The 16,868-nt window shown below is 40.8% G+C and overlaps 1 protein-coding gene across 2 annotated transcripts in view; it reads right to left on the reverse strand.

Moving 5' to 3' along the window:
• The window catches only part of midn (midnolin), a 28,938-nt gene extending 13,540 nt beyond the window's left edge, over positions 1-15,398 (reverse strand). The window contains exons 1-4 of one of the 2 annotated variants that reach the window (XM_041205245.1): positions 15,219-15,398; positions 12,977-13,538; positions 12,616-12,703; positions 12,429-12,491 (exon numbers count right to left, since the gene is read on the reverse strand). In XM_041205245.1, the coding sequence (XP_041061179.1) occupies positions 12,429-12,491; positions 12,616-12,703; positions 12,977-13,188 (363 nt within the window). In that variant the 5' untranslated portion in view covers positions 13,189-13,538; positions 15,219-15,398. Of the gene's footprint in view, positions 1-12,428; positions 12,492-12,615; positions 12,704-12,976; positions 13,539-13,802; positions 13,819-15,218 lie in introns of those variants that run through there. The other variant, XM_041205246.1, reaches the window with a different exon arrangement.
• Positions 15,399-16,868: the final 1,470 nt, after the last annotated feature.

Below are 16,868 nucleotides of genomic sequence, written 5' to 3' on the forward strand. Positions count from 1 at the left end.
AAGTTCTATCACATGTCATCACATCAGAAGATCTGAATTTTAATGAGCTTAAGTGGAATTATGTTTAACTGTTTTTTTTTTAAAAAAAGCAGAATTGGTATTTTTTTTTTTAAATGAAATTGTCTACACACAACGCAAGTCTAACTCAAATTCTTCTCTGTACAAATGCCAAATGAAAATAAGAACTCTACAAATGCGCAATAGAAAAGATAGGTACAGTAAGGCATAATCATGATTGTGCAGTGTAACGCATCAGGACAATACTAAATGCCGGAGTAACAAAAGGAATCCTACTGTAAAAAAAAGAGTCTGAAGACTACTTTAAAGTGGCAAACTTTTGCTTAGTTGAAGTAAACAACAGAATCATGGTCCATTGTAGCAAATGAATTACTTTACACCTGTTCTATGTAATAGTCAAAGATGATAAGTTAAACCTTAAATATTTATGCACCCTTTCTACATTACAATTTCCAGAGCTCACAGAAAACAAGATTTGGCACACATCTATTTAAATATTCAAGGTGTTCTTCCAGCACTTTCTTCCTAGTAGTGTTTTATCATTTAATCCTACATGGCAAGAACACACTTCAAAACAGAGAGAGAGAGGACTAAGTTATTGACAGCAGAATTCGACACATTTTGTTGGGAAGGGTCACTGCTTGCTACTGTTGAATATAATGTTCAGAAATCTCAACTTGGGAGGACTTTTAAAATTAGAATTTTTGATTCAATTTGTTCAACAGAAAATATTTCCTTTGGAGCATGTGATCTTTTCTCTGCCCCTCTCCTGAAGTTGGTGGCTCAATTCTGGGTTATTGCTCCATGGGCATGAGAGCTTCGTCGCTCTTTAAATGTCTTTGTCAGGCCACTTCATGGGAAAGAGATCCCAACTGAACTAAAGTGTCTTCAACTGATGTCTGTAATGGAACCCTCCCATAGAAGTCACTGGGCAGCAAGCAGGAACATGAAACATGTTGGTTTTTCTTCCCTTCCTAGCACAGGAGTGCTGGAATCCATGGTGACATGACAGAGACCACCTAACTTGGGTCTAAAACAGGCTGCTAGTGGAATTTTTTTTTGAACTAGACTTGTTACAATTTTGCTTTTAAAAAAAAGGTCAAAGTTGATGAGAATCTCTACCAACATAAAGTGGTAATAAAGCATGCTTATCTTTGCTTGATTTTCTGCTTGAGGGAGGCATCTATATAGACTGGTGTCTGACAAAGGCTTTATGTTCTTCCGTTCTCCAACATTTTGACAGTAATTAATCCTGTATACTTTTAATGTCAAAATCATCTGTGCTGCTGCTTAGCCTTTGCAGCCTGTACTCTAGGGAGTTAATAGGCATACATTGCTGGTCTATACATCTGCAACTGTGTCTATTTAAATTACCAACGGCTGGTTGCAGTGATCTTGCAACAGCTCAAAACTGCAGCACAGATTCAGATGTTGCGCCCGTTACGATTTTATATCCAGTTGTGTCTCCGTTTATTTATACCAGCTGTGTATATTTACAGTTCTCACTTGCTTGGAACCCCAAGTCACATGCAGTCAAGAAAATGGCTGGAAGAGGCAAACGTTGGGGAATACAAATTGGAAAAGGCTGAACGGTTTGTTCTGTGCCTGTTTCAATACAGCCTGTGCACCAGGGTGTTGAAAAGAACCAACAACCAAGAGATAATGCCAAATGGTTTTCTGTACACAAGATTCTTGCAGCTCTTCACTGCAATCATCGACATCTCCAGGAGCCCTCGGTCCTCTGCTTCCCCCACAACACTAAGCAATAACTCTATAAACTGCACTGGTGTACAGTTCATCCAACAGTTGCACTCCAGTATGGCTGTAGTTTAAGCTTCAATAACAACTACCAAGCTGGCGGGGAATCTAAAGAATTCCACTGTCTAACGGCAATTCATCTCCAACTCCTGAGCCCAGGCACCCGATTGTTAGGGAAACCAGATGGCCAAAGATTGGAAATATAATCCGCTTTGGCAGAGCAACCTTTCAACGTCTGTCAGTCATTCGAGACGGCGAGGCCCATCACAGGTGCACGCTGCCAACCTCCGTAGAGGTGAGACAACATTTCACAAGCAACCTCGTGGCACATTCTTTACATCTTTTGTGGCCGGAGACTAATGTGAATCGAAGGCCTGTTTTCAATATTTGGAAACGGAACAGTAATCTCTGGAAGACATTGGTCTGCATCCAAGAACTATTCTGAAAATATTAATTTTATTAGGAGGGGTGAAGTTGCAGAAATGGATACTGAAGATTTAATCTTTATTCAGAAAGATATCTTCTGGACAGTCTAATAAACAAGCCTTTTGCTCTGAGCTTGGCACTCAGATATTTCAGCCGAAGTTCCTTATGGCTGTGTTATTCACCCTTTCTCCACTTATTTAATTTAAATAAAAATGTAAGAAATATTTATTTTATACACTATTATCCTTTTGATGGAAAACCAAATCATGTGGTACAATGACAATCATATTAGGCCTATATATTAATATGGAGTTCACAATCAATTCAGCATTTGGCAGCACACTTACTCCGACAATCCTGAGGTTGCTCATATTTCCTTTTCACAAAAACATGCTAGGACAAGTCATACACTAGCAATGGGGAAGAGAAAACGTAGTCACAGTCTGATGGGTCTCAAAGCAGACTGCCCGTATATATAAGCACACACACTGCCTTAACCATATATGGCAATGGATTCAACCTCCTCAATGAACCTGAACAGCCCTACAGCAGATTCAGCCACTCGCTGATTCTGCTTCTCTTCTGGTTGCTGTGGTTTCTGCTTCAACAGCTAAAACCCCAAGTCATTCAAAACTTGCTCTATGCAATGCTGTAGGCAATTTACTTTTTTTTTTTAAAAAACTTTCAGACTCCTCCTATTCACAAGGCTAAGATAGGCTTTGGGGTGGGGGGGGGGGGGGGTGTCTCAGCTAAAACTGTATACTCTTAATTATTACAATCTATTCCCAATTAGGAACACACTGGCTGCATAAAAAGCAAGATTTGTTTTGTATGATGGGGACAGGATTGTTTTTTCACACACTCTTGGTTTTAGGAAATAAACAACTACTTCAATTGTTATAGTGAAAAGTTAGGATAAGAGCTGTAAAGTCACACGATCCATGAAAATTTGATCCACATGCCTGTGCAATGAGGTGAAATGTGTTTTTTTTTTAAAAACAGCCATGTTTCAAGGTTATACACAGCTTCAGCAAAAGCAACAAATCAATGCTTTCACCTGCTAATTTATTATGGTTAGACATCTACACATTTATACCCAAAGCTTTTTATCCACCAAAATACACTTGCAACTCAATGATGTTTAAGTATACATAGTAAACTTCTCCTTCACCAGAGTGTGCAAGTGAAGAAAAGTAGGGGATTGTTCGTGGGGGGGGCGGGTGGGTGGTGGTGGTGAGAGGGGCTATTTTGAAATAAAAGATCAAAGCAAACTTAAGCCTAGTTCATTCTCCCCTCCTGCATTCCTTCAGCCAGTGCATGTCAATCAGAGCCATATATCTGCTTCCTCACTTTAAAAGGAAAAATAATTTATCAAAACATCATTGGTTTGGATGTAATGGCAAAGGCAATTGTTAATTGGCCCCTTGCCAAATGCTGGTTTGTATGTGGCTATTTTTCACTATTATTATACCATGATTTGATTGTGGTTCATAGCAATACTTTTTCAAACATACATAGACTATCCAATAGTAACCTCAGTGGTTAATATCAAAATGCTAATGTCTTTTCTGGGTGAATTCTTTCCATTCTTATGGTGTTACAGATTTTCCATACATATAACCATAGGATTAAATTCAGAAAAACAGAGCAAACCCTGTCCCACCTTCACATTGGCTATTTTAGAAGGTAAAATCTGACACTGAGTTACATCAAAGCACTGCATAACATAAGATCCCAGGTCAGCCCTGGTCTGCACTGTTACATTTATCTTAGCCTGGGCAGTGGTGGGACCTCCTAAAAATGGGTGCAGCAGTCCAGGCTATAACAACTGTGATGCAGCAAATCCTTCCAAGTACGTATTAGATGGGACCTTTGGTGAGGCTTCTAATAGTAGAATCAGTCAGCAACACTCAGTTCTGGCTCACCTATGAAGAATAGCCAATACTGCCCATGAAAACATAAGCTAGCGTGAATCAAAGTTTTCAGGAAATAAGTGGCAGGTAAGAAAGTAAGATCAAATAGATTGGGAGAGGGCGGGCAGGAGGAAAGAAAATGTGAATCTAAAATCCCAGATAGATAGATACATAGATATGTGCCAGCTTTAAAATTTCATAAAAGCAATGTGAAACTGACAGCTAAGCCTTCAAAGTGGGACAACCCAACAAAATAAAGGGAGTTGAATACTCCTTGTACTCAGATTTAGTGGAATGAGGAATGTCATTTCAAAAAAAAAGTGTCAGCCCCAGTGACATTGAATGGGTGGTTAATGCCCTGTAGTTCAGCTCAATGAGAATGAGGAGGGGGTGGGGTTAGTCTTTACAGCAGAGAGTTAGGAGCCTGGGGACAGATTAAGGCACAGCACAAAGAACAGTTGCTTTTATTTCCAGCCAGCAGATAAAGGTGAAGATTGTCTTTCTACCCGCACAATAACCCAACCCCACCCCCATAAAATCAATGATTTACTCAGTGATGTATTGAGGAGGTTGAATGAGGAAACTAGGAGTACCTTTAAAAAAGTGTGGAAAAAAAGTGTCATTTTCCTAGTTCTCAACTACACAAAAAGGGATGACAAATTATGCCACCAAATTCAGTTTTAGATTTAGGGGCTTGATAAACAAATGAAAATGTTAAAAAAAAGCTAGTGTTAAAGGAAGTACTCATGTCTGGTCCAAGTGCTATCAGGAAGCTAAAAGTTTGAATGAGTTTAAACTGTTTCACCACCTACTGACGCCCTTGTGCAATGACACTATCTCTCTGGAATGTCAGAAATAGAAATCACATTAGTCAAACTGATCTGACGTTACACTGATCTCTAGCCTCTAGATCCAGAAATGAAAGTCTTTGGAAAGCAAGGTAAAATAATTCAAATGGTATCTTGCTGTGGAACTGGTACATGACAAGTACTCATGAATTTTACTGCAAACACCTGGGCATCTTTTTTTCTTAAATGCAAAAGGTTAAATTTTAAAGTGCATTATTTGCATTAAACATGCTTTATACAGTCTAGAAATGACTAACAGATCTGTAGGCATCACAATCAATGAAAAACAGTACCCTTGTTCAGAGGTTAACTTTCCTCCTATTTTAGGAACAAAATGTAAAACTGAAGCCTTCTCTTTGTGCTCTGCTGAAATAAGCACTGATTGAAGTGGAAGTGTCTCCATTTGCCATTCAGAATGTTTAATTCCACTTCCAAGTTTGTGATGAGCTGCAGAACCCGAGTGGCCTGACCTTAACTAAACACGCAGAGTACAGAGATGTGATACAACCTCATCGCTCATCCAGTCCCTACAAATCAAATAATAAATCTCATCCCATCTGCTCAATGGAGGGGCCTCTGGAATTTGCAGCTCTTGGCCTCTCTCTCTCTTCCCCCTTCCCCCTCAGTAGGGGAGGAAGCCTACTTAGAATTCTAAGCATGCTGCTAAAATCAAGTACCCTGGAACGTATTGATCAAGTAACATAGACCTATACAAATCCTAGGCCAGTATGATGCAGGCTGATAAGGAACACAGTCTAACCTCCCCCTGCATCCTTGAAAGCCATCTTGGCTTTTTCAACCTACCAGCTGCCAAAGACTAACTGAAGGCTCTTTGAAATTTAAGATGCAGACTTGACCCTCCTGTGCTTTTCCATTTTCTTTGAAAAAGCCAAGCAGTAACAATACACACACAAAAATGCACCATATGTAACTGCAGTCACGATGCAACCATTAGTTACCAGGTTAGTTAAGCCAACAATCAGCTTTTAATTGGAAGCAGGCCCACACTAAAGCTTCTTTTCCTTATTCAAGGACACGAGAGCTTTCACTGCTGGCTAATGTTGCGGCTGGGAACAAAACCTTTTTGTGACATGGATTGCTAGCATAGGGTTATTCCAACTATGCAAAAACTTCTGCTGAAGATACACCAGTATGAACAATCACTATTTCTATCCACACTATTCTATCTGCTATGCAAGTGACACAAAGAAATGTTGGTTGCAAAATAGCAAATGCATTTGCCACAGTAGCCACTAAAACATGAAGGACACATTTAGAGCTCAGGTTCTGTGTGCTGGCATGTTTTCCATTGCAAGATCTCCACTGCAGTCCTGGTTTCATCTTATTTTGACTGTAAATTGTTCCAGTAGTAATCAAATTGAAAGAAAAGCTGAAAAGCATATATTTGCAACCACAAAGTGACAAGTCTGCTAAAGTACAGCCATCTGAAAACTCACTGCTGACAGATCCATTTATAGAGGTCCCCACAGTTCACAGAAACTCATTTGCAGCCACTGTATTGCAGCACCCATCGGTATGTAACTGCTCAACACCCAAGACTGTCTCAGCTCCAAATATTAGTGTATTTTCCCTCGGTATGCTCTTAAATTGCAAACCGTATTAGTCTTTTTTCCACCATGCAATACATTAGCCACAAGGAGATAGCTGCCGTAAAGTGGCATCTATATTAAAATAACACGCTTAAATTAAGAACTAAGTCATATCATTTATTCATAAATACACAACCAACCTTTTTTTTTTAAAGAAAAAGAGCCATTTTCCTAATCTGGGTCGATAAAACGCTGTTCTTATTTCAAAATATTTTCTTGGAATTCAAATGCTGAACCCAGTTTCCAGCCACATTCACAATAAAAACCACAACCACAGGCCAGTGCTAATTGGATCTCGAAGGTGGTCCCCTGCAATCTAATCAGCCACGACTCAACCCACTTCACTCACAAAAGAGGCGCAGTATCAAACTTTCAGGCGTCATGATTGCAGATTCTCCATCCGCCTTAGATGTAAACCCATCAGGCATGTAGACTCGCCCCCGCATGAAAACAAAGAATTTCACAGGCACCTCTCTCGCCACCATATATAGGTACCTCAAGAGGTCTAAAAATGTATCGCTACAAAAGCCCTTCAGCTGCCCGAATACAATGCCACCATTTCAATGGCTTCTGCAAGAGCCTTAAAAAGGAGTGAATGGGCTTTTTGGGCTTGCTTAATGTTAATTCAATTAAAATTTATGGCATTCATGATGCATTAAAATGCATGGTTTACATGTGCAAGGTGGAGTGAATAATATTAAAATAACAAAAGACGCTCAAAATTTGGCTCTATTCTATAGAACACACTAATTAGTAATTGAAGCAAAGCTGGTGCTTCCAATGACCTAGCCTTAACTGGAGGATCAGAAGCAAAATAAGGCTCCTACATAAAGAACAACAGTATATGACAGTAGGTCCTCCTTTCTGCTGTGCTCTTTCAGTTTGACACAATTTTAACTAGGTCAGGACTTCAGTATTCATTTTAAAGCCGCCTTTGTATTTAAACATTGTCTAAAGAAGCATTGCTGAATCCCTCAGTTTGTGTTGCTGCTATTCCAACAATGGCCATTTCAGAGATATGAAAATCAGTATTTGGTGTATATGTATGTTTGCCTCTTTTTAACCTTGCATCACAGTGAGCAATTTAAAATGCAGCATCTCTTTTTAAATGCCACGATTCAGCTGAGTGCTCTATTCCCTGGCCATCATTAGCTGAAGAAAGAAAAGAATTGCAGCCCACATACCAGCACAAACTCATTTTTCATTCATACTCTAGCTGCTAAAAATAATCCTTACCATGGACACATTAAGAGGGGAGACAAAAATGAAAATCTTGTGTTACTTGAAAAGGCCAGAGACTGGATATAAAAACCATATCCTTGAGTCTAATTAAATGAATGCTGTGTGCAAACAGGATCTTCCTACAGGTAGAAGTATTCCTTGATTAAGCTCTGCATTTAGCAATGCCTTAACCTGAATTTCAATTTAAAAGGGAATATTTTCTAAAACTAATTGCAAGATCAATTTTTTTTCAAGAATAAAAAGCTATTTTAAATGCTTATATAATTACAGTCTGTTGTATATGTAATGAATTCTGTCTGATGCTTTAAAAAAGATTCATTGCATATACAACAGCTTGAATTTATATAAAACCGTTAGTGTAGCAGAATATCCCAAATACAGCTCACAGGAGGAGTGTTAGCAAACAAAATTTGACACTGAACCTTGTAAGGAAATAGTCAGACTGGAAGCCTAGTCAGAGGTCAACCTGAAGGAGTGTCTTAAAGGGGGAAGAGAGAGGTGGAGAGATTTAGGGAGAGAATTCCTGAGTTTAGGGCCTAGGCAGCTGAAATGCTTTCAGCAGTCAATGGTGGAACGATTAATATTGAGATATGCAAGAATAGGAGTAGAGATCTTGGAGGATTGTAGAGCTGGAGGAGGTTATAGATGAGGAGGAGGTGGTTATAGATGATGATGAGGAGTAGTAATCCCACCCAGTTGGATGTTAGAGGACGAGGAGTGGTCAAATATGTCAAATTCATATAAATATGACTACAATGGTCAAGGAGCAGCATTATTCATTTTTATTTCTAAACAAATGGTACAAAGTCTTTGTAGTGAAGGTACCAAACATTTTGTTATTACACAGGATATACAGCACAGCATGAAGTCATTAGGCCCAAACAGCCTATGCCAGCATTTATGCTCAACTCATGCCTTCTACCATCTTCACTCATCTAAATCTATCATAAGCCTCTAAAACTTTCTCCACATATATCTATACTAGAGCATCAAGGGATACAGAGCTAAGATGGATAAATGAAGTTAAGTTACAGATCAGCTCTGATCCAACTGAAGGATTGGGCAGGTTCAAGGGGCCTACGTCTCTTCCTACTTATATCGTAAAAGTGCATGGAAAATTGCCTAGGACCAAAAACTTACTTTTCATTTTTTAAAAGAAAAGAAAAACAAGATTGCCTGCTTAAACCTTTTGGCCAAATAATGGGAAATAGATTTTTCATTTTTTAAAAAAATGTTCCATTTTAAAAATTAGTTGGCTGATCAGAAACATTGATCAAGCATTTGGTTTGAAAACCACTCCCCTAAAACCTCAAACTAACACAGTGTGCGCTGTTACTTAGTATACTGGCTTCTCCGCAGTGGAGGTAGCACCAGGGCAACTATTAAGCTTTGTTTGACCAGCTTTCAAAATAGTCCAGCACTCAGCAGAATGGTCTTCCGGTCAACTGCATTCTAGAGGAAGAGATATAAATGAAAAAAAATAAACAACTTCTGAGGGTGATGGGGGGAGGGAAATGGGTTCAGCTTAGTGAGGCAAGAGATTTGCTTGCATTGTAGCTTTACAGGATTGTGTATTTTTTTTTTAAATCAGGTTTTAAATTACAAAAATCTCCCCAGACCAGCCATGTACTAAATTTCAAGAACTAGTTTAATTTCAAGAACTGGACTTTTGCACTAACAAAATTGCAGATGAACAAGATTGTGTGTAATTGGGTACTTACAGACTGTATAAATCGCTCAGCATTCAGAAAAGCTGTGACATTAACATACACTTTAAATTGATGCCCCCACCCACTTTAAAATTGAGCCCCCCTCCCCCCCCCAAGTCAAAGGCATTGAAGTGTGACTGAACTTGAACGATTGATCACCTAACTTTTCCTCATTTGTAACTGAACTAGATTCCATTTCTTGATTAAAGAGACAAAGGCTGCTGGTGTACATGGCAGATCAAAACAACCCAAATTCTGTTTGCACCATAAATTGCATGGATTTGGCTAGGCAAAGACCACTAATCCAAAGAAGTGTCAAATCATATTGAAAGCTGGTGAAAATTTTAAATACATCTATTGGCAAATGCTGTAACTAGCAATAATACTGGAGCAAGCCAGTATTATCCTTTGTATGAGGTGATTATTTTCCCCCCCATTCAGTTTTAAAGTAGGCGCACTTGTTAGCTTATTCCACATATGTTTGACAACAAAGTGTGTGTTTTGGCAACTGTGACGCAGCTATAACCTACGTCATTGTTATGCCTCTGCTATTCTGGATTACAAATTTCCAGGATGTCTGTCCTTCCCTAAGGGGGAGGGGGAGGAGTGGGAGGAGAAATCATCAGCTTGCAATAAATGGAATTCTACCAGGAATTTAAATGTTCTTTGAATCGAAGATCCATGAAATGCAAGAACAAGCTGTGATGCCAAGATTGGCTGGTGGTAGGACAGCTACTACACACACAAACCTGATTAAAAAAGGATCATGATCAAGGTGGAATAATAGGCCCAGTTAAGATGTACAATAAGTATATCAAGAGGTCACTTCATACTGACGGCCCTAGAACAATGCTATTTTGAGTGGATATTATTCATGCAATCATTAAGACAATGTGGTGCAGTTGCTGATAACAGTTTGACTACAAGAAATGTACTTCCTCCACCCCCATTCCATCAGCCTGACTTGGCCAATCGATCTCAAAGAATGCAGGATTTCCAGTTTAAAAATACATGCTCCCCAGGAAACCAAGGAAATATGCTTATCTATATGCCAGACCAGTCTGAGCAGAGTTTCAGGAGGGATTAAGCTCATTGTATTGGTTACAGGAACAATGAGACATTAATTTATACATTCATATTAAAAAAGCTACTTTTTCAATGAATACTGTCAAGCTCAAATGATTAAACAAGCACTTTCAGCTTTATATGTTCCCTGTAACCAATGAGCAAAATATATGAATGAACATTTAAGATTAAGACAGTGACTGGCCGGGTTTAAGATTTCTCACATATAATCAACTAGCCTCCGAGACCCTCATTACCTGTATAAATAAAACATTACAACTGATTCAGAGGATGTTAAAAAGTCATTGGTGTGTGACTCAATCTGATACTAACTGTACACTAATTAAAATTAAAATACGGTCTAGCTGTTCATAAAAATCAACCGTGGGTCCCCAAATGTGTTACCATGCATTGCTACATTCTTGTTAACCCTGATACGGAACAATTGCATTAAGAGCAATGTACAGTAGCTGAAATACACCCTTTGTGTCTCCTCGATCTACATTGTGTGATTTGGATGTTCAGTTCGAGTTTAGCTAGTTTTTGTTGTTGTTGCTGCAAGCAATGCAGTGTGTGTGAGAGAGAGAGAGAGAGAGGTTAAGGTTGTTGCCTAAGAGTTAACTGTGTGGCGTTTTGTTGGCTTCAGATCCGGTCTTTTACCCACCGGGAGACAAAGGGGCGGCTTAAGCAGCCAAGAGATGTCGCAGACGCTTTCGGCCGTCTGACAGAGCGAGCCGTCTGGGTTGCAAGCGAGTATGAGCTGCGCGGCGTCACGAACCCACACCCCTCCCCATCAGCGGTTTGTCCATTTAAACCATACATGACTTCAAAGGAAATGCATGAGCGTCATCCGAGCCAAGCAGGAAGCCTTAAAGGAGCAGCAGCCCCGCAAAGTTAAGCGTCGCACTGAATCCGGTGCTGTCCCTGTATTATCAAGTTTAAAAGGCTCCCGGTGGTCACACTTCAATCAGAGTGGCCGGCCAAAAAAAGTTATCTACAGTTAACCACTGAAACCAGTCGGAACCTTCCAAAAAAGAAAGTCACATTCATTGGTAACCGAGACAAGGAGAATTATTTAGCAGTTCCAGTTTATCCGGGAGAACAATGGTGGTAATTAGGATTTTTCTTTTTTTAAAAAAAATGTACGGAGCTCGTCAATTTAAAAAAAAGGTGAAAGGTGAATTCCACGGTTCAGAAAATCTCGTTGAAAAAAAAGGGAGAAGCTTTTCACTATTGGGTCACGCTACAGGAGGAGGTCTGCATGTCGTCACTAGAGGGAGGGGTTTGGGTCTGAACAATATTCTCTGTGTAGATTAAACACTGAACTGTCGCCAAGGAACTCCCAAGTGTTGCATGAAACACGCACGCCCTGAACAATACAAAGGGACAAGAGGCTTGGAGGCTCCGGACTTTTTGAAGAGGGGCGTTGTAAAACATTCAGACCACTGGAGCCGGATCCGAGAGGCTTCACACAGTGGAATTAGCCATGAAGAATCGCGATTGATATAAAAATGTAGTGCAACACCAATAAATAACTGACGAAATATAAATTATTCCACAACAGTGTTATGGTAACATGCAAGCATAATTTTAATAAACGCATTTTTTAAAAAAAATGTGTGAATCTGCGTTATGAAACACGAATCCATCTATAAATAATATATATTTTGGCATCTTCAAGGTCCAAATTAGCACTGCAACAGAAATAGAACTTCGGCACTATGGCAAATTTGCATTTAATTGTCAAACAATTTAATATGTATTCAATATATTACGCATAACCATCAGCTGACTTTCTTATCGTGTTGCATTGGCTGTGTTACCGGCTTTAAACCTTACCTGAGTTTCCGTTAAGCTTTCCAAAGCTTGCATTACTGACTGCTCCGGACGAGAAGCTTGAGACTTGCGGAGACAAAAAGGAAGATTAATACAATTAATAGCACAAATCTCTTCACACACAAAAAAATGAGACGGCAGACAGTGAATGCATCGATATTCAATAAACCAGATCAGACGTCGAGCTTACCATGAGTCCAGCCTCTACGGTAGGGACAAGGGTTAGTTTGCTTCCTTCTGCTATTCCGTGGTCCTGTAGCTTTCCGGAATTTAAACGCCTAATAGGAAAGTTAAAAAGCACAGGATACAATCTAAAGCTCAGAAATCCACCTCCATGGAACGATCACTTAATTGCATAAACACAGCAAAATGGCACGAGCTTCGCCAATGAGTTCAAAAGTACATGCTAATGGAAAGTTTACATTGCTTACTACCATTAACTAACAAAGTAACACTGGATTATGAATGACGACTGCTTGGCGCATAAACCGGTCGTAGGAATTCGGATTGGGGTTTGGTGGGCTTGCTTCAGAACAAAGGGGTGTACGTACGTTTCTTTGTGCAAGAGGACTAGACGCTCCTTGGCAACCTTCAAACGCTGTGATAACCTCCTTTTGAGTCCTTCTACTGTCTCGTCTACTGGAACAGAAAGATCATACTGGGCTCCGGTCGTCGTATTGATGACTACACGCATTGAAGGCTCGTTTTGATGGGCCTCGCAAGTTGGGGCTCGGCTGCAGCTCCTGGTGCTTGTATGGTCCATTCGATTACCTTTGATCGGTCTTTGAGTCACAAAAGAGTCCCTCAGACACTTAAAGGAATCATGCAACAATATTGTGCGTGCTAGAGAATGTGGATTAATTAAAAAAAAATCCCAACGCTCTCTGCTGAAAGATTAACCAAAGGGTGCGATTCTATCTGTTTGGGTTTCTCCGTGTGAGGTTTCCTTTTGTCTTCGAAAGGTCTCTCAGACAAGGGTTAAAAAAAAAGGATAAAAAAAAAGCACAAGCGATTTGCCCAGAGCTTCTAGACCGTGCCTCTCTCAGCCCCTGCCGACTGCCTACGAGCCTGACTCCACCGCGATCCCCGGGAGAATAATCCTCATAGAAACGTCTGCAACAAAGAAAACACAGCGTCAGCCAATCAGCGCCTCCCCGCCGCCTCAGCCTCCCCCAAAAGTATCCACCTGTTCCCCGGCAGCGGCCAATCGGCCGCCACTCCATTGTGACGTCACGCCAGAGGCAGGCCGCCCACTCGTCAGTTTCGACCATTCAAAAAAGACTGCGACGCCTGCCACGTGACAGTAGGCTCCCGCCCTCCTCCTCAACCCCCCCCCCCCCCCCCCCCAACACACACACACACACACACAGACTGTACCTGAATTGAAATTCGCAATGAATCGAGAAACAAAGCTGATGTTCGGAGAGCTGCAAGCGCTCACTCCCAAATCTTTTTGAACTCCACTGGGGGGGGGGGGGGGGGGAGGAAACGTTTACCCCCCCCCCCCCAAAAAAAAAGCCAGCACTATTGAGGATAGCGCCCTCCACCTACCCAGCCACCCACACACCCTCACACACAGGTTGCAATGAGGCACCGACTGTTAGAAATCTCGATTTTCCATTTATTGAATCACAATAACCACGCACGCATTGTGCTTGAGAATGAATCAAACGTGCCTTGCCCGTCCCCCATAGGGAGCCAAGCAAATGCATTTGCAGCCGGAATACTTCAGCAATAAAACTTCATCCGTGCAATTCTCATCGACAACGTTTGACCAGGGAAATAACAAATATATATATATAATATATTTTTTGGTCTCTTAATTAGCTGCATGATTTCACATGCAGCAAGAAAGCTTACGGACCCGAGCTAAATAATTTGCAAGCCGAGAGTGTATTTGTCCGGCATGTTGCCGCTTCAGACAAAAACAAAACGCTGAATTCAAATTAGACTTTATTCTAATGTAATTTGAGCGACTTTAGTTTGGAAGCCCTTTTATTTAAATACGAGTCCATTCCTGTAAGCTAACATTAAACAGCCGGAATACTCCCAACGTAGAGACCCCAGCTTCGGAGGTATAGCACGGCAGTCATTATAATTTGTGCTAAAGCCCAAACTATTATTCGAGTTATTATTTCTCGGTGCATCAGCACCATAAAGGTACTGATGAAAACCTCCGTCGTTTGCTGTAGCACTGGGCTGTTATCTAACAGAAGCACCACCAACTCTCAGTCCACGAGCAACAACGCGACCTCCTGACAAACTGTGGTACTACTTCACTGAAACAAACAACGATTGATATATATTGAGTGACCTAATCAAATGACAATGCCTCAAACTTTCAAACAGTTCGTGCTGGAAGAAACATCCGTTTGCGGACCTAGACAACAGAAACACGTAGATTTGGTCTAACAAAATAGTACGGGGGGGGGGGGGGGTGGGAGAGTGCACTCACACAACAGTAAACGGTGCAGTTAGAACAGCGAAACTGGAAGCCATCCCATTCAGAATCCACACATTACACTCAGTAAAACATTACATACGATGTCCTTTTATACATTAGATTGAACGAACAGATCGGCTTTTCTGAATACAGTGTTTCTACAGTGTCAATGAAATTAGAATCATTTATTTTTGTGCAGTGAAACTTATACACTGTACAGGGTTTTTTTTTGCATTAACGTCCTCAATGGTTGTTTAAGTCTTTTACTAATTAACGATTTTGCTAGATCTTTTCTTCACGCGACTGAGGTGACCTATCAGTTATGGAGGCACAACAATTTAATTACTTACCTGTTTTAATTAAATCGCGCTTGTTCTGAGCGGTAACCTCACTTCATAAATAGACTCCTTGAGTTAGGGGTACAAATTGTAAATCCCTTTAAGGTCGGGCAGATCGCTATCCTCCTGAAGTTGCTGCTTTAAGTGGTTGGCTCAGGATTTTGTCTTGGTATTTAAAGAGATAGACGTGACGCCGACGCCCGGGTGTGGTGGGAGTCTGAAAGTGCAGGAAATGTTTGGTAGAGATCAGCAACAAAGGCGGAGCCACAATACCCCGCTGACATCATCAGCAATAGCAACCACCGCTGTTTCAGTTTTAGAAATCACCGGGCGAAAGACATTCTCTGGTGGATCGCGCGACCCCCTGCTCGATCAGACCAAGCCTGAAGCTTTCGCCTCCTTTGAATCGGTCCACGCAATTAAGGGCAACTTTACAACGAGCTGGCTAGCGACTGGCAGCACCGAGGGCACAATCTTGGCACAGAACATAGTTACGCGATTACGTTCTTAGGTGGTGTCATAACCAACTGTTTCTAACATCAATCCGACCTGGGACGTTAGTAACGCACCTCTAGGGTTTGTGCTGTGCGCGTCATGAAGTGTACATTCCCAAATAAAAAGTCATTTGCAATTAAACAGTGGCGTTACAGAGACATCTGCTTTTGTTCGCCCGCTCTTTCCGATAAAAGTATTTAATATTGAATAAGCGTTACTGCCTGCCGGCAATTCTAATAATCAAATACATCTAGTGCTCTATTCTAAATCGAAAGCAGGATTAATCCCACAGGTTTAGATGGGAGTACAGATCAATAATGTTTATTAGCCTTTAATACTATGACAAACACAGATTTATTGAATCATCTCTGATTTGCATAATATACTCGAGCAAGGAGCTGGAAGCATTTTCGTGCACATTCAGTTGATGCTCTCACAACAGTACATTAATAATTTGTCTCAGGGTTGGTCAAAATAACTTTCTCTGTGACTCACAGTTACTGTCATTTTAAAGTCAGCACTTTGGGGAATGACTTGAGCGGAGAAGGCGTTCCTGTTACTGGCAGTAATGTCTCACACAGGAACACATTTTTCACATTATAATATCACTGCACTGTTTTTACTAGAGAGCTGCTTTTGGACGAAGCTTTTAAGCTATGGGTTCGCCTGTAAAATCTGTACACTGGATATAGTTTAAGGTAGAAAAGCATTCGGGGCAGGAGGGGAGGACTTTAGCTGGTGCATAACACAGCAGTTTGCTTTATTAAACAAATGGTGCTTGAATCAAAAGTAAAATAAATAATTATAGTAAGAACAAGGCAACTTAATTACTCCTGTTAGGGCAGCCCAAGAGACATGTTCCTGGAGATTTTATTTTGGAAAGGTTGATAAATACCATTCTCCTCTGGTTAGAAGGTTATCCCTGGGATTGTCTGGCTGGTACAGGATGAGAGGGTGTCAGCTATTAGGCTGCCGTCCTTGGTGCTTCAACATGTGTTTTGCCTGAGCACTTGGGGTGAAAGGGGGGCTGCTCGTATTGATTTGGTGGGAGTTCCTGTTAGTAGGCCAAGAAAAAAATCACAGTTGAAGCCAAACTCTGACTCTATAAACATTTAACTGGATACCGAGCACATAGTGTGCCCAATGGATCACCAGCTGCCAGCTCGG

This window comes from Carcharodon carcharias, chromosome 14 (assembly GCF_017639515.1).
Source record: "Carcharodon carcharias isolate sCarCar2 chromosome 14, sCarCar2.pri, whole genome shotgun sequence".
NCBI classification, from domain to species: domain Eukaryota; kingdom Metazoa; phylum Chordata; class Chondrichthyes; order Lamniformes; family Lamnidae; genus Carcharodon; species Carcharodon carcharias.